The sequence below is a fragment of the Lynx canadensis genome, chromosome D1 (genome assembly GCF_007474595.2).
Source record: "Lynx canadensis isolate LIC74 chromosome D1, mLynCan4.pri.v2, whole genome shotgun sequence".
Lineage (NCBI taxonomy): Eukaryota > Metazoa > Chordata > Mammalia > Carnivora > Felidae > Lynx > Lynx canadensis.
This window is the reverse complement of record NC_044312.2, coordinates 15,162,039-15,183,777: the sequence shown is the minus strand read 5'-3', so window position 1 is coordinate 15,183,777 and position 21,739 is coordinate 15,162,039. Positions and strand designations below refer to the sequence as shown.

The 21,739-nt window shown below is 56.8% G+C and overlaps 1 protein-coding gene across 1 annotated transcript in view; it reads left to right on the top strand.

Annotated features, from left to right (window-relative positions):
- DSCAML1 (DS cell adhesion molecule like 1) overlaps nucleotides 1–21,739 on the top strand; it is a 348,497-nt gene that overhangs the window by 270,043 nt on the left and 56,715 nt on the right. Inside the window, 3 exon segments of the mRNA XM_030332277.1 lie at nucleotides 349–525; nucleotides 20,310–20,509; nucleotides 21,159–21,255. Coding sequence (XP_030188137.1) covers nucleotides 349–525; nucleotides 20,310–20,509; nucleotides 21,159–21,255 — 474 coding nt within the window.

Below are 21,739 nucleotides of genomic sequence, written 5' to 3'. Positions count from 1 at the left end.
TGTTGTAGACCATGCCCATCACTGATACTGGGGGAATGGGGAGGAGGTACCGCAAAGCCCCCCTTGGAGGACGGCTGGCCTCTATCCAAGACCAGGCGACTGCCACCGGAGGGTTCCATCTTCCCTTTGCCTGTGGCCAAGCGGCCTGAAAACAACCCTTCCTCTCCAAGTGCAGCCCCGAAGCTCAGTGCCCAGGTGTCGCCCGGAGGAGTCCTTCGGGGTGCCACAAAATAGGCCTAGGGCAGCAAGAGAAGGCCATGAGGGCATCCCTTGGGGCAGCCCTTCCCGACCCAGACGGTTTGCCCGCTCGCCCGGGGAACCAGCCCCCTAACGGCCGCCTCCTTCCAGGGAGCGGGAGCCCGCAGCAGTACCACCCGGTGCCCCTCACCGGCCGCACCCAGATCCTGGCCAACAGCTCGCTGCTGATTCGCCACGTCCTGGAGGAGGACATGGGCTACTACCTCTGCCAGGCCAGCAACGGCGTGGGCACCGACATCAGCAAATCCATGTTCCTCACCGTCAAGAGTGAGTCCTGCCCGCACGCGGCCCTCCCAGCCCCCACCCCCGACCACAGGCCGGGGCCCGTCTCCGCACCCACCCAGCCTCCCGGCCCGGCTGCCGCTGTTCCAGATGTGGGCGGGAGGCAGGGAGGGCTCCCGGTCGGAGGTGCACTCGGGACCCCCGCTCATCTAAAACAAGGTCCTCTCCCTGAGCAGCCCCAGCTCACTCCACTGCCGTCGTGATAAGCTCCTGGTTTGCTGAACCCGAGTACCGGGTCACGTTCTGTGCGCTTTGCTCCGCAGCTTGGCAGTTCCAACTGCACGATCCTAACACTTAACTTCTGCCACTCAGTACACACCTGCTGTGCGTAATGTGTCTGTGGCCTAGAAAGGAGGATACCTCGTACACAGTGTGGGGGAAAGGCCTGTGGGCGGAAGACCTTGGGCTCCGAGTCCTACGGGATGAGCCTTGGGACCTTGGCCAGGTCACCTCACCTGTCTAGGCTCCAGCTTCTTCCCTGGGCCCAAGGTTTATTTCCAGCCCACCCACCCGACCACACTGTCTGAGTAACACGGGAACTGATCACAGAAAGGGGAAGATAGTGGGGGAAAGCCGAATGAGCAACAAGACGCATCGCTAGATGCTCTATGGTTTCCAAATCCCGGGACCTAGAGCTGGCCTCGTGGGCCTCGGAAGCCCAGAATATTCCTGAATTCCGTCAAGTCACCCAGATATTCCTACCAGACGAGCCTATCCCTTGACACTCGTAGGGGACTGTATCATGGGCCCCCAGGTATCGTGTCAGGGGAACGGTGTCCATCTGGCTCCGGGTCGGGCAACGGACCGTGGGCCACGAGGGACAGCGGTGGGAGCCTGTGTGGCTCCCAGACCGAAGCCAAGTGTGAGTCTGGGCACCACATTGTACTTATTGTGACCTTGACGAGCTTGCCTGGCCTCGCCGTACCTCATTTTCCCCGACAGAGAAGATGAAAACCGTGGTAGTACCTTTGCCTGTTACGTTCCGTGTCGAGCGCGCGTCCGATAACATGTGTCAAGCAGCCAGTATGGTCGCTGGCCCCCGGCACGCTGCGGAAATCTTAGCAGTTTTGTTATTCGTACTAACAGTCCCTGCGGGGTAGGTGTGGGAATGACTGCCCGGTGTGGGGTCCCCTGGCTGAGGATCGTAGCTTCTTTATCGCCTGCCGGCGCCCGTGTTCAGCTCAGCACAAGACAGGGGAACCCCAGCGATCGATGCTCAGGGAGCTCCGAGCGCCGGAATCCCCGCCCTGGGGAGCTGCTTCCTCACACTATCAAAAAGCACTTTGTCCTTAATAACACCAGGCAATCAATCTACATCCCTCAGCCGGGGCGGACGTCGCTAATTCTGCCTGCGTGAGGTGAGAGGAATAGCAGGCTCCTTCTGGAACCATTGTTGGTATTTGATCCTTATCTCGCTGCTGTCAGAGGCAGAGAGGAGGGAGCCCAGACCCTTAGGCTTCCCCCCCCCCCCGTTTTTGCTCTTGTTTTCTCTTAACTAGGGCATCCTACCAGACGAGCCTGGCTGTAGCTTTGTGGCCCATGGTTGGTGGGACAAGAGGGACCTGGGTGATGGGTGATGCGGCAGTCAGGAGGCGGGCTGTGTGAGGAGACCCAGTTCACGTCAGGCCGTCCCTGGTGTCCTGGGGGGGGGGGGGACCCTGAGCAACTCACCTCCCCTCCCAGGGCCTGCATTTTTTCTGTGCTGTCCGCACTGCACAACCCAGGAAGCAGCTATGTGACACCCAGAGATACTCAGAGGAAGCACATTTTGTAAATCCAGCCTTGTGAGCATGTGCAACACAAAATCACACACACACACACACACACACACACACACACACACACACGGACCTGCTCCCTAATCTCAGCCGCCTTGTCGCTTTCCTTTGCTTCCTTCCACAGCGAGGCACACGTACATGCCTTTCTCACATCTGCTGTCTCACCAACACCTCGGGTCACATTTTCCTGCTCGCCGCACCTCCCTCCCCACCGCCTGTGAGTCGGTCTGTCAGCACCTCCTCACACAGCCTCTGCTCCGCCACCGCCCTCAGCCGCCAGGCTGCCTTCCAGCTGTGCCGTCTCACCCCCCTCGCGCTCGCGTGCTCCTCAGATGGCCTTTTCCTGACACGCTTTCTGTGTCGCAGACGCCCCCTTGTCTCCCATGCTCCCCAGTGACCTGCCCCAGCCATGCCGGGGGCCCCTGTGCTGCCCCGAATGCCAGCAAGACAGGAGGCGCAGGGCCAGGGGCAACTGAGGCCCGAGGGCAGTGGGTATGGGCGGACTGAGCGCGGCAGGGCCTCTGTCTGGGGCTGGAGGGTCTGTCTACGCTTCTGCGGCAGCCCGAATCACGCTACATACACACTACTCAGCTGCCGGAAGATTACCTGTGACAGAGTGGCAATGTTGAGGAAGGGGGGTGCGCGCTGGGGTGGGGCACGGGTGTTCCCAGTTTTCTTCGGGGTCTGTCTCTGAGCTAAACCCTGCTGCGTGTACACAGCCGTACTGTTCCAGGTAGCCGACCCCCAGCTACTCCCCTCGCACGTCCCCCCGTGCTGCTCTGTCCTCTCCTCCTCCGTTCTCCCTGGGCCTTCTCCCATCTCCCCGCTCTGACTTCAGCTAAAAGGGCCCTGGAAGGGCCCTGGAAGCTAAAAGAGCCGGCGCATGGGTCATCAATGAGATTGCTGGAGGGCAAGCCATTCCCAGCCATCCCTGACCCATCTCGGACACAGCACCACCAGTGCTCCCCCCACACACTTGCAGAGCTGGCCACAGAGACCTGCCATTTCCAGGCCTCCCTCAAAGCCCATTTCCAGGCCAGCCTCAGTGCCTCTAACACACTCGAGAAAATGTTGACCCAGTATGGCTCCACCTTATCAGACCTCACGCTTTTTTATTGACCTTAATCCCCACTTTAGACGAAAAGAAAGAAAGTAAACACATCAAAGGGACATACGTCATAAGAAGCATCATTTGTGGCTGGTTTCTGTTGGGAAGTGTCTACACCATGGACCCCTACAGTTTCCAATGATAACTCAGTAGATCTCCACTGAGCACTCACTAAATACATCAATAAAACTCTGTGACTGCGAGCATAGACTTTAGAACCAGACAGATCAGGGTTCGAATCTCAGGTCTGCCCCCCGAGAGCTATGAAGTCTTGGACAGTGATCCCTGCAAGCCCCAATTTCCTCCTCTCTAAGTTTGAGGTTACAATACTTTTTATTCATCGGGAAGGTTCACACGAGACGTGCGCTCACAGCAATCGATACAGTACGTGGCACAAAATACGCACGCGATAATCGTTAGTAATCATTAGTTTTAGGTGCTGAAAATCTAGTGATGAGTAAGACACTGTTGCTGCTTTCGGGGAATTTAGAATCTTCAGGAGGAGGTAGACCTACACCCCACATGACTATAGTGCACAGAATAAATGCCTCCAAAGGCTGCAAAGTGACACAAAGAGAATCAGGGATGGAGAAATCAATTTTAACTTTGGGGTGAACGAGGGCGTGTCAAGAAAGGCTCCACAAAAGCAACAGTCTCTAAGTGGGGCCGGAAGAACACAAGGATTCTGGCAGGAACGGACGGCGGTGGAGGTATCCCATGCCGGAGGAAAAGGCATAGCGCGGGGCATGGAGGCAACGAAGGCCACGAGTGTCGTCTGCTGAGCTGGAACTTAGGTGCCTGCCACACACTGGAAGGAGGAAGGACAGGGAAAATGAAATGCCAGGTGCTTGTGGTTTTTGGAAGCTAGGTATTTTCTAAGTAGCATGGACTTTTTTTTTTATTTTTTATTTTTTATGTTGATTCACTTTTGAAAGACAGAGAGAGACAGAGCACAAGCAGGGGTGGGGCGGAGAGAGAGGGGGACACAGAATCCAAAACAGGCTCCGGGCTCTGAGCTGTCAGCACAGAGCCCGACGCGGGGCTCGAACCCACGGACCGTGAGATCGTGACCTGAGCCCAAGTCGGACGCTCCGCCGACTGAGCCACCCGGGCGCCCCGGTTGCATGGACTTTTGATGGGAGTTGGCATTCCAGAGCTGGTGCTTGTAGGATTGCCACGCAGAGCCTATCCTCAGGGCCCTGGGTTGCTAAGGGCATGTGAGAGTGGGCAGGTGGTTTTCCAACCCCCGGACATCCTTGTTGGCAACCAACCGGGCCCTCCTGGCCCCCAGAGTGCTGGTGTGAGCTAAGCCCGCGATTGCCTGAGCGTCCAGGCCAGTCTTGCCGCTTTCACAAGGCCAGCACTTAATAGTTTACAAAGTTCTTCCCCTGCCTTGCCTGTGAGGTCAGCAGGCAAAAGCTCCTTCTTAAAGAAGGTAGGGCACTGGATCAAGGTCACTGGCAGATACAGTCCCAGCTGAGACCAGAGCTTGCCTCTGTGGACTCGTGGTTTGGTAGGAAGAGCAAAGATCTGGAGCCGGAAGACCGGATGCTGGTCCTGGCCCCGTGACCCACCAGTCACGTCTCCAAGAGCCACCCCTTACCGCCTCTGAGCCTCGGCTTTCTCGTCTGTACAAGAAGAGGCCCACACTAGCAGCTAGTCGCTAACCGATCCCAACGTCCTCTCCAGCTCAGACGATCCATGACTCTAGCGGTGTGCACATGGTCCTTTCGGGACACCAGACCTCCTCCCAGAACTTGGTTGAATAAATGCAGTTAACAGAAGAAAATACCACATCCAGCTACCTTTTATCTCCTTTTTAAAATGCAAAAGAGAGAGAGAGATAATGACCAAAAGGAGGAGGAGGAGGCAATCCCTGCTCCAGCGGGCACACGGGAAAAAAAAATAAACCATCTTCAAAGGGAATGCTTTATGGAGAGGCAGGTACAAAGCCAGGCTGCTTAGTCTGGAGTGCAAGGGGCTGCTTGTGTTTTGATGTTGTGCCACCACACGGCAGTGCCTCCCTGGACTCAGAAGCCCTCTTAGGCAGCAGGTTACCTGATTAGACAGGTTCCGTTATATCCCCCAGACTCCCCTCCACTTTGTAAAGGCTCCAGTGATTGGGCCAAGGCAGAACCCATGGCCAATTAAACCCATAAGGGCTCTCTGTTTGGTCTGAGTTTTGATTTGTTTGTTTAGCAAAATGTCAGACCAATTAAAGCCAGATCCAAGAGCCCTCCACAGGCGCACACCCGGCCGCAGAGTCACTGGAAGGCAGGAGAACGGAGAATGGAGCCCAAGTGGGGACTGGAGGAGTGGAGGGAGCCCACCCGGGGAAGGGGGGTCCCAGGCCTGGGTAGCGGTTGACCGTTGGTGCAGTACAGAGGGCGGGATGCAAAGTCTGGTGTATCCAATGACCCGAGATGGTCCTAATTTCAAATTTGCCCAAAGGAAAGACTTTCTTGTCGGGCAGAAGCAGCACCTCCCACAGACCCAGTGACTGGGGCTCCGGCTCTAGAAGGCCTCCTCTGCCCTCAGAGCCCCTGCCCCTCCCACAGGGCAAGGAGTCTATGGCCAAAGGAAATGACTCCCCAGAGCCCACAACTCCCTTTCTGGACCACATTCCAGGGAATGCCCCGAGCTGACTTCTAGGATCTTCCACAGTGTCTTCCTCAGTCTGTCCTCCCAGGGACCTGACTCCCTGCCAGCAGCATGACCCCGAGGCCTGAGGGACGGCTGTTTGCAGGGCACGCAGAAGGCCCCGGGACGTGTGGATTGGGATGTCCGCACACATACTCAGAAGGGCCCTCACTGCACACAAGAAGAAACAGGCATGAGGAGGCCAAGTACCTGGCCCAAGGTTTTCCTCTGTGCTCCCTGGCGGGAGGGCCTGTGTCCTCACCAGACTGGAGTCCCTTGCAGGCCGGGCCCTCTGTGGGAATGCCTGCTCAGCAGAGGCCTCTGCCCACTCTGGCCTGCCCTGCTGGGGACAACAGGCCAACTGACCCCAGCCCAGAGGTCTGGTCCCGTCACGCGGGGTCACAGGTCACCCCCTTGGTGCTTGCTTCCCTCTGCCCTGATGAGCCTCCCTGATCGGCCGAAGGGTGGGTAGGATAGCCTCTCTGCCAGTTCGGCAGTCAGGGGACGAGGCAGGAAAGCAGAGTGGCAGGTGGCAGAGAAGGACAGTGCTTGGCTGCTGAGTCACACCGGCCTGGGTCCGCCGCTGGCCCTGCCACGGCCGGGGAGTTTGGGCACATTACCTACCCTGCCCACCCCAGTGCTGGTCACCAGTCAGCCTCACCTGCCCAGCCTCGAGGCAGCCGAGGGAGCACCACCCTGGTGTGTGCCAAGCCTAGGGTCTCTGCAAGCCTGGGGCCTGGCCTCCCAGCCTCTGGTAAAGGAGGGAGAGACGGAGGGGAGGGGAGGAGGGAATGAGCCATTGCCGTGATTTCCATGGCAATAATTATCCAGCGGGCTCGTTGGCCTTATTGATCTTCAACTTCATAGAGTGAGGAGCGGCACTTTGTCTCCTGCTTCCTCAAACAGGGGTGAGCAGAGAGGTTGGACACGTCCTGTCACCAGGCCAGGCTCCGTCCTGCACTCCCCGCCCCTAGACCCTCCCCAGGGGGTACGCAGCCAGGGGCCCGCCCAGGCTCTCCCCACCCTGTGCAGGACCCAGGGACGCCGAAATGAGTGGATGGCTCAGGGGACAGGAAGGCCCTGAGCAGGGAGATGGGAGTCCTGATCTCTTATCTCAGTGTCCCCCATTACACCCTGGGTGACCTGGGGCCAGTCACTTCGTCTCCCTGGACTCTGTTTGCTCCTCTGTTAAGAGAAATCACAATCCTTCTCTCCCCTTCCCTCAGCCCCTAAGGCATTAACATAGCTCAACAAATGGGCCACGTTCAGGGTTTACAGAAAAAGACAAGTCTGAACCAAAGAAACGTGGGAGATCTTACTGACCTCAAGAGGCCAGCTGTGTCATTGGAGCAAGTCACATCACGTGCCAAACCTAGCCCCCGAAGGGTCCTTTGCACAGGTGTCAGGGTAGAATGACAGTCTCCACATGGGACAGCCCCCTTCCCTGACCTCTCCTCCCCTCATCACCATGACAAGCCGGGCCCCCTGACAAGCGGAGGAGTGTTTTACTGAAGGGCTAGGAGGAGGGAGTGACCTTGCCCATGTACAACCTCCGCTCCCAACGTGAAAGTGCTTGTACTGGGGACGTCTTCTCTTTGGGGCCCCTGCGCCCTTGTTAGAGGCTTTAGGTAGTGGGGACAGGCAGTCCCTGTGACCGTGACCTCAGGAGAGCATCTGGATGGGTCTGGGCTCTGAGGTGTCATTCAAGGCCTTCCTTATGTTCAGGTCCAGCAGATCTGATTAACAAAGGATTATGTGTGTCCTACGTGCTAATCAAGGTACAGTAAACACTCTGAGACACAAGGGAGCTGGGGTTATCACTGGGTGGCTCAGTTTACTGGATAAGAAGCAGCCCGGCAAAGAGCTGAAGCAGTGCCTCCAAACCCCACCCTAAGTGAGGAGCCCAGATCTGCTCTCCTCGTTATGATCGAAGCCTCTCCGCGTGGTAGGAGCAGAGTAAATCGTTGGATCAGTCAAGCAGTAAACATGCACTTCCTGATAAATCACCCCTCCTGCCCCCCAAGGAACTGACAGACTAGTGAGGGAGCTGGAAACAAGGCAAGATCACGTGCAAGGGGTCTGGGGCTATCGGTGCAATGTTAGGTCCCGGAAGGAAAACCCCAGCGTGGGGGCGCCTGGGTGGCACAGTCGGTTAAGTGTCCGACTTCAGCCAGGTCACGATCTCGTGGTCTGTGAGTTCGAGCCCCGCGTCGGGCTCTGGGCTGATGGCTCAGAGCCTGGAGCCTGTTTCCGATTCTGTGTCTCCCTGTCTCTCTGCCCCTCCCCCGTTCATGCTCTGTCTCTCTCTGTCCCAAAAATAAATAAACGTTGAAAAAAAAAATTAAAAAAAAAAAAAAGAAAACCCCAGCGTGGACAGGCATGGTCAGACAGAGCTTTATAGAGGAGTGGGACTTGAGCCTTAAAGAAGAGGTGGTGGAAGGAATAGCACGAGCAAAGGCACTGGGGTAGGAGGCCGTGTGGAAGGCCGCGAGGAGAAACTCTAATGACAGGGTGGCAGCCTGGGATCGGGGAGAGAGCTCTCGTGGAAAGAGTGGCACCGACATCTGGAAGTGATGCTAGGATCTTGAGCAGGGGATCTAAGAGTCATTACGAAGGAACAAGCACCAGGCGTTGATGATAGGTTGGACCAAGGCGCCGGGAGAGCCAAGGCCTGAAGCCACGATGAGAGGCACCGTGGTGCCACCAGTAGAAATGCAGGAGATGAGAATGGAGGGCGGGTGTGTTCGCTTTGGCCAGGGCAAGGTGGGACGGCGGCGTGCTCTGAGGCAGCCGGATACTGGCTGACACACTGCCAGGGTTTCTACCTAGAGCAGCCTGCTGGCCCAGATGCAGTGCCCACCCCCCTACGGTGACTCACGAGTCTGTGTGTAGCTGGCCGGTGTCCTGTCCTGGGCCAGAAAGGAGGAGACTGGTGGGCAGACTGGAGAATCCCCCCAGAACCCCTACCCCTATCCCATCCCTGCCCGGTCTTCGGGGCCTCCAGCCCAGGAGCACCGGGCTCGCGTCTGGCCTCTCAGGTCTGCAGAGGCTCGAGACACGGCCAGATGGGGTTTCTGGAGATTTTCTCCAGCTCACGTCTGCTCGTGCCCGGGCCTGCCGCCGTTCATTCATTATTCAGCAGTCACGGAGCGCTCACCGAGTGAGTGTCTATCTCTGGGGTTGGGGGTAGGGGTCGAGTGTGTGTGGCCCTCCCAGACTCTTGAACCTGCTTGCCTACCGCCAACCCGCGCGTGGGGTGGGAGTGTAACGGGGAGCGGGCTCCCCACGGTGCAGGGGGTGGAAAGTCCCCTCCAGCTCCACCGAGGAGAGACGCGGCCTCTCCTCCCTGGCACTTGGCGGGAAGATCTCTCTCCCGTGCTGGATCCCTGTGTTTGTTTCCTAGGAGCGCGAACCAGGGGGCCTAAAAAACCAGAAATGGGTTCTCTCGCAATCCAGGGAGGCTAAAAATGCAAAATCAAGATGTCGGCAGGGCGGTGCCGTCTCTGCAGCCTCTGGGGAGGGTCCTTCCTTGCCTCCTCGGGGACTCCCCGCAGCCCTCGAGTTGTGGGTGCAGCGCCCCGGCCTCTCCCCGGGAGGCCTTACACCCCTTTTCCTCCACGCCCGTCTCTCCTGGGGACTTGACGTATCCCTTTGCGGGGGGACACCGTTCAGGCCGTACCAGTACCCATGCCCGGTGATGTATTCGATACACGCGTGCTTTCCAGAAGTCTGCAAGGCGAGACGGCCTCCCTTCCAACATCCCGCTGCTGTCCTTGTCTCAAGGCAACCACTGTCCCAACCAGAAACTCCTGTGTGCCGGACTCTAGGGCCGGGGTGGGGTCAGCGCACCGGGGCTGGGGCCAAGCCTGGCCAGTTTCCAGTTTTGCTGGAACGCAGCCTCTCCCGTTCCTCCCATCTTACCGCCACGGCCGCTTTCGAGCTACGGTGGCAGGGCTGAGTCATCTGAACAGAGACCCAGGGCCTGCAAAGCCTAAAATGTTTCCCGGCTGGCCCAACACACAGAAAGTTTGCTGCCTCCTGGTTTAGGGTGCTCTCACGGCGATGACCTAGGAGTGCTTTCCAAGTAACTCAAAATGGCACCACCTCCTTTTGTTCCTGAAAACGTTCCGATGTTCAGGGTAATTTCAGAGTTGAGTGTTCTCGCATCTCGAAAATGGGAATAAAAACGCCTCCCACCTTCTAGAATGCTGGGGGAGTCGGGCCGCAGAATTTAATGAGATAATTCATTAATCGAGGCGCATGGCACGTCATAGGCATTCCGTAAGTGTTAGCTATTTTTATTATTAGCGATCATTTTCCCAACGTTCTGGAGAAGGAAGACCAGAGACGGGGGAGAAGCGGGTTCCCACCCTGACGTGAGAATACTCCCCAAGTCCGCTTTGTACTCCTTGGCGGGGAGCCAAAGAAGAACTGCCTGACCCCATTTTATAGCCGGAGAAAGCGAGGCCCGGTGGGTCTCCACCGAGACCACCCTGAAGCGGGAGCAGGTTTGCGGTCCAAGTCTCACAGATGCCGCCCTTCACGACCCTCAGCCCAGCCCTTCACACACACGCCGATCCTGCCAGCCGTGCCCGCACGCACGCAGGCGGTGGGCGGCTAGGGTCCCACGGGCCCCCGGCTCCCCGGGCGTCTCCCCACCACCCCTCAGAGCGAAGCTGATTGCTTCCACGCAATTTGAATTCATCTCATGCTTCAGGTGGAGCTTGGCAAATCAGGGGAGACGTGCAGCCCAAGTGGGTGCAATCAAATTAACAACGCCACGGCCCTGGCTCTTTAAGAAGGGAGAAAACAAAGCAGGCACCAGAAGGCACCCCCCCCCCAACACCAGCTCTTCTCTGGGGAAGCCTGGAGCTCCTGCCTGGCTGAGCCGAAAGGGCCACCCGCCCCGCCACCCGCCACCCCGCGCACCAACAATGCCCCTTTGTGGCAGCTTATCTCACACCTCCAAACAGGGCTACGTTCTTGTGTTCTTGTCACGATCTTGTTAACAAGGAGGAGACACAGGCCTGGGGGGGAGGAAGGGGAGTGGGCTGACGGGGGGGGGGGGGGGGAAGGGGGGGCCCACTCACCTCAGATGGGTACATGTAATCCTTCCAGAAACAAAAGATGAGAGCTGCTGAGCCAGGAGGCTCCCTTCTCCTCTGACAAGTGGGTTTACAGAGCTCTCAAGAGCCTTTGGAGGGGGGGGGCGGGTATCTCCTGTCCCCTGGAAAATCTTCTCTCAGAGGGCAAAGAGGGGGATATCCAAAAAAGCATTTAGCGTGCCCAGAGCTTCCTAACTAGGGAGAAGCTCTGTGCAAATCCTGAAGACATTTCAGTTAGACTCTCAGAAGGACTTCCTGGAAAAGGAAAGCTTCTTCCTTGGAGACGGCGAAGAAAAGCAGGACTTTGCCGCCCTTGCTCCAATCCTATTGGCTTTAAGATTGTCCTCCCGGCCACAGAGGAGGAACCAGAGGTGGAAGATGAGGCCCATCCAGCCCCGCGGTTCCTCCCCAAACCATGTGTGACAAGCCCCCCCACCCCGGCCCCCACCCTGCACCAGTGAAACCAGAGCCTCTGAGCATGGGGACTGTGCAACAAGAATTTTTTGGAAGCTTTCCAGGTCATTCGTATGTGCAGCCAGCCCCGAGGACCTCCTGCACCCTCTCCCCCAGGCCCCCCACCTAGGAGAGCAAAACAGCCCAACCCCTTAGTCTCCTGGTTCCCAGACCAATCTTCTTGCCCCCAGATGTGACCACATTTCTCTTCGAAGAAGCTGGGCTCTTTGCCCCCCACCCCAGTGCTGGCGACCCGGTCGCCTGTCTACTGCCCTTCTCTGGCCGGTGTCGCATCGTGGGTAAAACCACGGGCCCCTGGGGCGAGTCCTGGCTCTGCCACTTACTAGCTGTGTGACCTTGGGCGGTTTACTTCTCTGAGCCTCAGTCTCCCCATTTGAAACGTGGGAACCAAGATAAGGTGGTTGTGAGGATGATGTGAGTGTATGCACATGAAAAGCCCCGGACGGTGCAGGCCTCGGGAACGTAAAACACCGTGAGGACTACATACTCCGGTCCAGGAGTGACATGGAGAGGTGCCCGTCCTTCCTCTCGGAATGTGACACTCCGTGCCTTTTCCACATGTTATCGGGCCTCTCCCAGCAGCCGGTGGCATTCCCGTTCTGTGTCTTCCACATTCTCCTTCCCACACACACTGTTCCTCTCCTTTGGGTATTCATAACTGAATCTTCCCTCCCTGGTGGCTTGGGGACTTGTCAGAAACACCAGCTGAGCTCCACTCACCAGGCGGAAGAGAGGGAGGGAGACCGAGACAGAGGACGCCTGACTCACGGCCAGCCCCACCTGGCCTGGCCTCCTGGCCCCACCAGCCCAGCCCCGCTCCAGATCCCGGGCTCCTGCGCTCCCCTGGGATTCATCGGCACTACATCATCCGCAACCCCCCCCCCCCACCGCCAGCTCCCCACTCTTGGGATAAAGCCCAGAGTGGGAGAAAAATCAAGCAGGCAGAAGGAGAAGGCTGGAATGGAACCAAAGGAAAGGGAGCTGACGAATTGTCAGGGGACTTGGGGCTCGGCCTCCTTCCTGCCATTTACCAGCTGTGTGACCTTAGACAAACCACTTAACCTCTCTGAGCCTCCACTTCCTCACCGGTAATGTAGGGGCTGAGACCCACCCCCCGGGCCCCCTCCTTAACAAGAATTAAGCTCCTTGCAAAGGCTGCTCAAGGTCTATGCAAACTTGCCAGGAACTTTCCCCAGCCTGGGAAGTAGGGCCCCAGAGCCCCATCTCCAAGCCTGGGGTTGGTGGGAAAGTCTGTGGAGGCTGGGGGTGAGCAAGGAAGCGGAGCTGTCTCGCGGTGTTTTAAAAATCTATCAGCCTCTCACATCAAATTAAAATGTAAATAGCAGCTGGTCCGGGCAGGACCTCGGGGGTGACAGGAGCCGGCCTGCGAGTAATTTCACAGACGGGAACCGGTTACATCGGATTCTGACAACTGTCTTGTTTCTGAAATTGATTTCCTCTCCCCTCGGCTTGCTGCCCCAGGAGGGTCCCGGAGCGAGGGGAGGGGGGGGATTCCGCCCAGCCTGGTGCCTTTCTCCTCCCCGTGACGCCTGCCAAGAAGGCCCCAGAGGAACCAGGAGGAGAAAATCTGAAATTTCGGCATGGCTGTAAAGCAGCGGCCTGGGCACCAAAGGCCCGACAAGGTTCCTCCCTGCCCTGGAGCGAGTCTGACTGCGGACCCAAGCAGGTGGGCCCGGGGCACTGGCAGGGAACAAGAGAGGTGCCTTGCGCGTGGGAGCTTTCCACAGATATGCCGAGCCCTGAACAGAGATGCTTCCGCCCTGGGGAGTCTCAACAGCCAGAGACAAGGATCCCAGGACGCTGCCGTCTAAGACACGCACCGTGCCGGGGATGCCCTATGCCCGTAGGAGGGACAAGTGCAATGACACGGGGTATCAGGGAAGGGGCCCTGGATGTCATCTGTGGCCTCGACCAGAGTTGCTCTGACTTGGCCACGTGTGGTGCCAGGCAGCGTACCGGGCGCGGGGACTGTAACGCTTTGGACAAAACTGGCTCAGTTCACACAGGACTTCCTATAGGACCTCAGGGAAATGGCCCGGCCTCTCCCTCTCCGCCTAAAGGGGCCGTGTTGGAAGGGGCTGTGTATTAGAGGCGGCTGGCCTACATGGGTCTCCTCGATGCCTCTCCGCCCAGCCCCTCCCTGTTCCCGAGTCCCCAGAGAATCTCCCCCTGCACCCCTCTTTGTAAAAAGAAATTAGGTTTTCCTGGCTGTTAATTGAATTACACTGCGGGAAAGCAGAGAAATTGTATCTCATTAAAGCCTCCTGTGTCCCATTGGCGCATCATGTTGCCTATGTGGCTGCTATTAGCATTTGTCACACAGGACTCAGCCCCGTGCATACAATCCCTTCTCTTCCTCCCCTGCTGTGCCTCTAAAGCTGCAGTCCCTGATGCCTGCCCGGGAGTGTCCTGCTGGGGCTGCCCACCACAGAGGAGCCACAGCCCCTCGGCGCCAGCCAAATTCCACTTTCCAAGGCCAGATGCCGTGTGCGTGCATGGCAGGCAGACAGGAAGAGGTGGCCGTCCCCTGCAACCACAGTAGCAGGGACTTAGAGAGGGAAGAAGTGCCTTCTGAAAGCCTTGGTCTCCTCATTTGAAAAATGAGGATAATAAGACTTCTCCTGGTTGCTGCTGAGGGGGGAATCCCTGAGCAGTAAAGCCAAGAGGCAAAGCACGCAGCTTATCGCCTGCTCCATCGTGGGCATCACGGGCCCGGGGAGGCCATGGAGCTTAGTCAAGAAACACGTCGGGACCCAGGCTTTGGAGCCGGGAGTATTGACAGGACCTACGTCCCCTGAGTTAATTCAGTTAAAGTACTAAAATACTGCCAGCACGTGGTAGAGGGTAAGTTCCCAGTGAAAGGTAATCATAAAAGTGTGTGTGTGTGTGTGTGTGTGTGTGTGTGTGTGTGGACGGTGGGGGCACTTATGTAATGGAGGGCTGTGGGTAGATGTACCTTAGGCAACATCAGGGTATCGACATACGGCCGACAACCGCATCATGTTATGTGTATGTGACGCCAGGTATGAGTCTATGGGTAAGGATGTCAGAGCACAGGTGACTGTGTTGGTGACTTTGGGGTGTGCTCTTATCACTGCTTGTGTGTGTGCGTGTATCTGTGTTCCTGTGGGTAGGTGACTGAACATGAACATCTCTCTAGGGAATCCTTATGGGCAGGGGGGGTGGGGGTGGGGGCTGCCTTCAACCCAGAAAGCCCCCTGGGGCACAGAGCAGTGAGTGTTTAGGTTCAGTCGTGTTGGTGACCGTGAATCAGTGGAGCAGAGAGACCTTGCGATCCGGAGCAAGAGGCAAGGGGGAGGGGGAGGGAAGAGGAGAGCAGATGGGCCCCCAGTGTGTGGGCACAGGAGGGCACTGTGGCCCTGGGAGGCCGGGGACGAGGCTGGGGAAGAGGCGCAGCGGTAGAGTTCTCCGTTCTGGCGTTGGCAGGGAGACCGTGCGGGGCAGAGAGAAGAGAGGAGGCGGGTTGTCTGCTTCTATGCCGAGGACAGAGGGCTCCAGACTCCTGTAGGCAAGGAGAGTATGGTGGGTCGTAGAACTGCCTCCCAGAACAGTGAGCCAGATTCCCAGAGAACCAGACACTCCCAAGGGCGAGGTCCTCTGGTCCTGCCTGGGTCTCCTCTGCCTTTGCCCAGGGTTGCCTACTTCTGGTGCAGGGGATCACTGCCTCCCATTGCAACACTTTCCCTAAACAGCAAAAACTGCCAGAAAATTCTTTCTTCGGCCACATAGGACGTCTGTCCTTCCCCCTTTATCGAGAACCATTGTGTCTTTTTCCCATGCCCCTGCCCGCAAGTTACAGACCCCCGGTTTTCGGCCACTCTTCAGATTTCACAGTCTGCGATGTGCCCATCTTCCTGGTCGCACTCCAGCTTGTTAATGTCCTCCGTCGAGTGCCCGGGACGAGCTGTCCTGTTTCATGAGTCACCTGGGGCTGTCCTTGTGATGCTAAAGAACTGGGGAATCTCTCTCCCAGCATCTGCCATCAGTGTTCCAGCCCTGTGTGGCGAGCATCCCCTCTCCCATCGGCCGCCCTTCAGATACACTGCGGTTTCCTAGAGGTGTGACCGTAAGCAAATCACTTCCCTGTATGGCCTCAGTTTCTTCTTTCGTAGAACAAAGGGTCTGGGTCACTCAGCAGGAACAAAGTCAAGTCACCTGTGTAACTTGAACTCTTCTCATTGTCCCACGTTCAAAAAGTGAAAAAAGAAACAACTGAGATTCATAGTAATAGTTTGCAGTTGACTCTTGAACGATGCAGGGGGTAAGGGTGCCGACCCCTCAAAGCAGCAAAAAAATCCGCATGTAACTTTTGGGTTCCCCAGAACTTAACTGCTAATCGCCTACTGTTGACCAGAAACCTTGCCATTACATAAACAGTCCATTAACACATATTGTGCATGTCGTGTGTATTATAGACTGTGTCCTTAACAATAAAGTCACCTAGAGAAAAGAAAATGTTATTAAGAAGATCGTAAGGAAGAGAAAATACATTCACAGTGCTGGACTGTATTTATTTTTTAACATCCGCCTATAAGTGGACCCATGCAGTCCAAACCTGTGTTGTTCAAGAGTCAACTGTATTTCATTTAACTCAGTGTCTCTAAAATATTAACGTGTAACCAGTGCGACATTCTGGAGGATACAGTTTACATTATTCTTTTTCTTCCTACGTTTTTGAAGCCCAGTGCGAGCGGTACATTCACAGCACATCTCAGTTCATGGGAGCCACATTTCAAGCGCCCAGGAGCCACGTGTGGCTGGTAACTGCCATATCGAACGTCACTTGGGTTCTGCAAATCTAGGTCTCTGTGATTCTGTGGAATAGTCTGGCAAGTGACATCTTAAGAGGTGCATGCGTTTATCTGGGGCTTGCCTTGGAACAGCAGAGGGAGGGGCCTGAGAGCCCTGGGATGGGAATAGTACCCAGGTTTCTCCAGCAGCTGCTACGTGGCAGGCCCTTCACGTATACGGACTTATCGGCCCCCCAAAACAACTCTGCAGGGAGGTGGCCTGTCTTCATACCACAGGTGGTGAACCTGGGGTTGACTCTACTGTATTAAAGGCTCCGTACTTGGTGAAGACACAAGTAGGGCCCACGCCTGCCTGGCCCCCAACCCCTTCAAGCTGGGTGGGGGGGCCACAGAAGAGCCTCCTCTTCTTAGATGGGCTCCTCTGAACATGCTCTGAGCTTTGAGGCTGTGAGGAGAGCGTTGGGTTGTACTGAGCCGATACTCACTACAATAACCGTGGTTGAAACGAACCCACCCCCGCCCCGGGGCTAAAGGACCAAGTGGGCTCTGAGGCCTATCCAGGATCTCCCGAGGCCCTCTTTTCTCTAGTTGCCCCCATGTCTGTCTCTTTAAACAAACATGATTGGGAAGACTCCCTAGGGTGGGACTGGCATGTACGGATGCACAGGTTGTGCACTGTTCAAAGGTGCAGGGCCTAAGGGGCAAGTGGAGCCTGAAGCCCAGGTCTTTTCCCACTGGCCAGACTACGGTTCTTGGCACCGGGTTGCATCCAGCCAGAGGGGTGCCTTTATAATCCCCACACATGCCCTGGACAGGCTAGGGCAGCCCTGCCTGGAGAACAAAACAGGGATGTGCTACAAGTTTCTTGATCTGGTGCGGAGCTTTGAAGTGCTCCTACCAGAAGAAGAGTCTTCTTTTTCTCCGACTTCCTCAAACCTCTTCTTCTCCAGGAAGGCCTCAGGGCTTGGCCCACTCAGGGGTCCCCGGCCCCTGTCTCTGGCCATTCACCGTGGGGAGAGCAGAGGTAGCCCATGTGCCCCTGCCCCCACACCCCTGCATTTCAATCCTTCAGAAAAAAAAAAAAAAAATGGAGGCATCTGCAATGCAAGGCCTGACTTGTTGATGTAAAATCTCACTCTATATTCTACCCAGGTTTATACGAGTGAATTATGCAAATCTTTGATGGAAAATATTCCTCCACACATCCTTGAGAGTGTAAAACCTTAGTCAATAATTCATACACGGATGTCTCTGACTGCAGGCTTTTTCTTCATTATAACTTGCACCTCGTTATTTGTCTTTCGCGTTTTATTGTATATCCTGGTGTAATGCTGTGCATTATAAAATTTATCTGCTTCGTTATTTGATGAGCTAGGGCTGGGGATTGTGCTCGGAGGCTGGTGCAGGGGCCAGGGGCCAGGGCTGGCCTCAGTGTCAAGTTCCGTAAGACAGAAGGCGGAGAAGGTGGCTGGCTGCATCGTGTGACTTCTGGGACACCAGACACTGCCCTTCATCCCCCACACCTGTTTCAAATGTCTCCTCACCCACCGACCGGTATCTCAGGGCACATCATCGTTAGGGCTGCGTGGCATCCTTTGTCCTTAGAAGTCAGGTGACCCTGGAGAGTTGCTGGGAAGAACTTTGAGTAGGTCTGAAATACTGGAGGGTATTGCAGGGAGAGGGGCGCCTGGGTGGCTCAGTCAGTTAAGCGTCTGACTTCAGCTCAGGTCATGGTCACGCGGTTCCCGGGATCGCACTGTGCTGACGGCTCGGAACCTGGAGCCTGCTTCAGATTCTGTGTCCCCCTCCCCCCCCCCCCCAGCTCGCTCTCTCACTCTCTCTCGCTCTCTCCGTTTAAAAAGATTAAAACTGGAGGGGAGAAAAGTCCTGAGGACACTGGGAGGGAAAGAAAAGATCAGCCACTGACATGGACCAGGGACCCGGTGCCCCAGAGGGCAGCTGGGGGGTGTTCGGACAGAGACTGGGAGCCGTCTTGCACGGTTGCCCAGGCAGGCCATTGATGGGGTATGATGATGAGCTGGGTCTCTGCTCTGCAGAATTCAGTGTGGGGAGGGGTCCTCTTCCCACCGTGGGTGGGGGTGGGAAGGTGGAGTGATGTCTGATTCTCACTGCCAACCACTGCCAGCCCAGTCTGTGGGCTCCAGAGTGGCTAATGGGCTAACGGGCATCCCGCAGACGAGAGCCACTGCGTCCCGTACTCAGATAGGCAGGTTTTCCCAGGAAGGGGGTGAGGAGAAGGCAAGGGCAAGGACAGTCTTGCAGGTGCATCACACCACTTTGCTTCCTGGGGTCTGCCCTATGTACGGCTGTCTCTGCTCTAGCAGGCCTCATGGCCTGGGGTGCCCATCTAAGTCCCGCTGTGTCCCGTATGCATTTCCCCAGCATAGTACTTGCCATCCTGTGCCAGGATTGCTAGCCTTGTCTGTGCTCACCGCTACCATGAAACTCCTTGAGATCTGGTTTGTCCTGTTCACTGTTGGAACCCAGTACAAAGCCCGGCACATAACAGGTGCTCAATAAATACTCGTTGAATGGATGGATGGCGCCTCCCCAGATACCCTCAGTCAAAGGTAATTTCTCCTAATACCTCCGTGCGACACTGCTCAGATCCTCCACATTTGCATGGGGTTCCTGCAGGTGTCTGTCCCCCTCCCCTCTCCCCCTCCTTCCAAGAGGCAAGGACCCTGTCTCACAGCGTGCGTGTCCCCCAGGCCTGCCACAGTGCCACGTAATGGCATGGACGCTCAATGCATATTTGTTGACTTGGAGGGAGGAGAGTGGGGACAGGATTTCCCTGGCAGCCGAGACCGTCCTTCCCTCTGCCCGGCCCCTCCTCCTGCTGCCAGCCAAGGTGCTCAGGCCCAGAAGAGGGTCAAGATCTAGACGCTTCTTTTCAGGGCACTGGGAGTGACCTCCTGATGGCCAGATGGGGCCTTGGTTGCTTCACGGTGATTTTCTCAGCTCAGCGGGGAGGTGGGGAGAAACCTGTTAAAGCTGCTTGAGGGACCTTAATAATGGCGATGCTCTGCGGGGTTTTGTGTTGCATTTTGTTTGGATGAACAGGGGAGCTTCTCAGCTGTTCGAGAGGAGTAAACCAGCTGAGCCTGAGCCTTGGAGAGAGCCTGAGCCATGGACACAAAGCAAAGGCCCCAGTACTTTACAGTAGGGTTCATAACTAACCTAGGGTCCAGAGACCACCCCCCCACCTCTATGAATTTGCATAGGAGAAGAGAGCACATCTTTTTTCCCACCAACTTAGAGCTGACATGTAGTATTTCCTTCCATGTTGAATATAAGCAACAAACCACAGCAGAAGCAGCACCCGAGGCCCCCACCGGCAGAAATCCACAGATGCTTTCGTACCACACTTCTCGCATTTGTGCTTATCGCCGTTACAGAATCGTGCTAATGTAACTCAGCACTAGACAGCATTTGATAAAGGGGAATAAAAAAAAACACATATTGATATGTGATATACTATGTGAAAAGTTTGCCTTTGAAGGTTTTTAATATTTGTATAGCCATACTTCAATATATCTGGTTTCCTTTGTAGTTCTGTATATATTGTGCGTTTTAAAACATGCTGAAAAGGTGTCCGCGGAATATAAGAATCCCTGGTGAAGAGAGAGGCCACTCCAGTCATGGGTGGGGAGGCGGAAAAGGAAGATAGGCAAGTGGGGTTTCTGACAGCCCCCCCACAACTTTTGATAGACCCCGTCCCTGGGGCTAAGGCGCTCTGCAGGGGAGGGGTAGCGGGGGCGGGGCCTCTGCACAAGGCACACGCCCCTCCCCCAGGCTGGCCGCCCCGCCCCCCCCTCACTGGGGCTCCTGCACCTCCTCCCCTCCCCAGTCCCGGCCATGATCACCTCCCACCCCAACACCACCATCGCCATCAAGGGTCACGCCAAGGAGCTCAACTGCACAGCCAGGGGTGAGCGGCCCATCATCATCCGCTGGGAGAAGGGGGACACGGTCATCGACCCCGACCGAGTCATGAGGTACGCCATCGCCACCAAGGACAACGGCGATGAGGTTGTCTCCACGCTGAAGGTGAGCAACCGCGCCCCGGTCTCAGGGGGACCCCACTCTCTGAAAGTGGGGAGCCCGCAGTTTTACTGCTGTATCTATTGGAGGTAGATGGGGACCTGGGAGCCCCTCCCCTCACCCCAAAAAGCACCTTCCCTTTCCTACCTATTTCCCTTCTTCATTCGGGGAGCCTCTGCCTTAGAACCTCACTATGCCTCCTTCCTGACAACCGTACAGCCATTAAATGTGTGGAACCCTCAGCCCTTCTCCCTTTTCTGGAACCCCTGGACTCCATCCTCCCTCCTGGACCCCTCCGCTCCTCCCTCCCTCTGGGACTCCTCAGTCCCTCCCCTTCTCCTTCGACTTTCAGCCCTTCCCTCCCTCTTGAGATCCCCTCAGCCCCTTTTCCCCACTCTCCTGGGGTCCCTCAGCCCCTGTCTTTCTCCCCCTTGTGCCCCCTCAGCCCCTCCCTGCCTGGACTCCTCCACCCCTCCATCCTTGGAACTTTCAGGGAAGAGGAGCCCTTGACAAAGCCCTTGTGGGCCCCTCTCCCAGGAGACGTGGCCTTGCTGCCCCCCACTAGAGTGAGCCCCCTTCAGCAGACCAGCTCTAAAGCACTCTCCCCATTTCCTCCCTCTCTCCCCATCCTCCTGCCCTGCGGGCCACCTCCCAGCTCAAGCCAGCTGACCGTGGGGACTCTGTGTTCTTCAGCTGCCACGCCATCAACTCATATGGGGAGGACCGGGGCTTGATCCAACTCACTGTGCAAGGTACCTGTGCCCCACCGTTCCCAAGCCCTGCCCCAGGGAGCCGGCTGCCCACTGCCAGCTCCACCTCAAGAACGGGGTCATCCCCCACACCGTGGTGGAGGATGATAGGAACTGGCCTCCGAGAAGAGCCTTCCTACGCGCTCCCTTCCGGCCAGAGCCGGGCAGTAAGGGCCCTTCCAGGCACACTTCGGACAGCACGGTTTACACCAGCCACGGTCACTGTAGAACGCACTGCTGCTTCCAGAAGTGGGGGGCCTCTGGGTTTGTGGCCCCGGGCCCGGGAGGAGATGAGGGCGGGGAGAGTCAAGCCGGGAAAAGTTGAGAGCTCTTCACGGAGGACAAACAGACTCTCGGGTCAGGGGGATCCCTGCAAGAGGGCCTGCCCTCCCACCGGCCAACGAAGAGAAGGGGAACAAAGCAGGAGACCAAGCTTAGGCCCCACTCTGCCTCTGAGCCCCACCGCTGGGCCTCCCCCTGACCCACC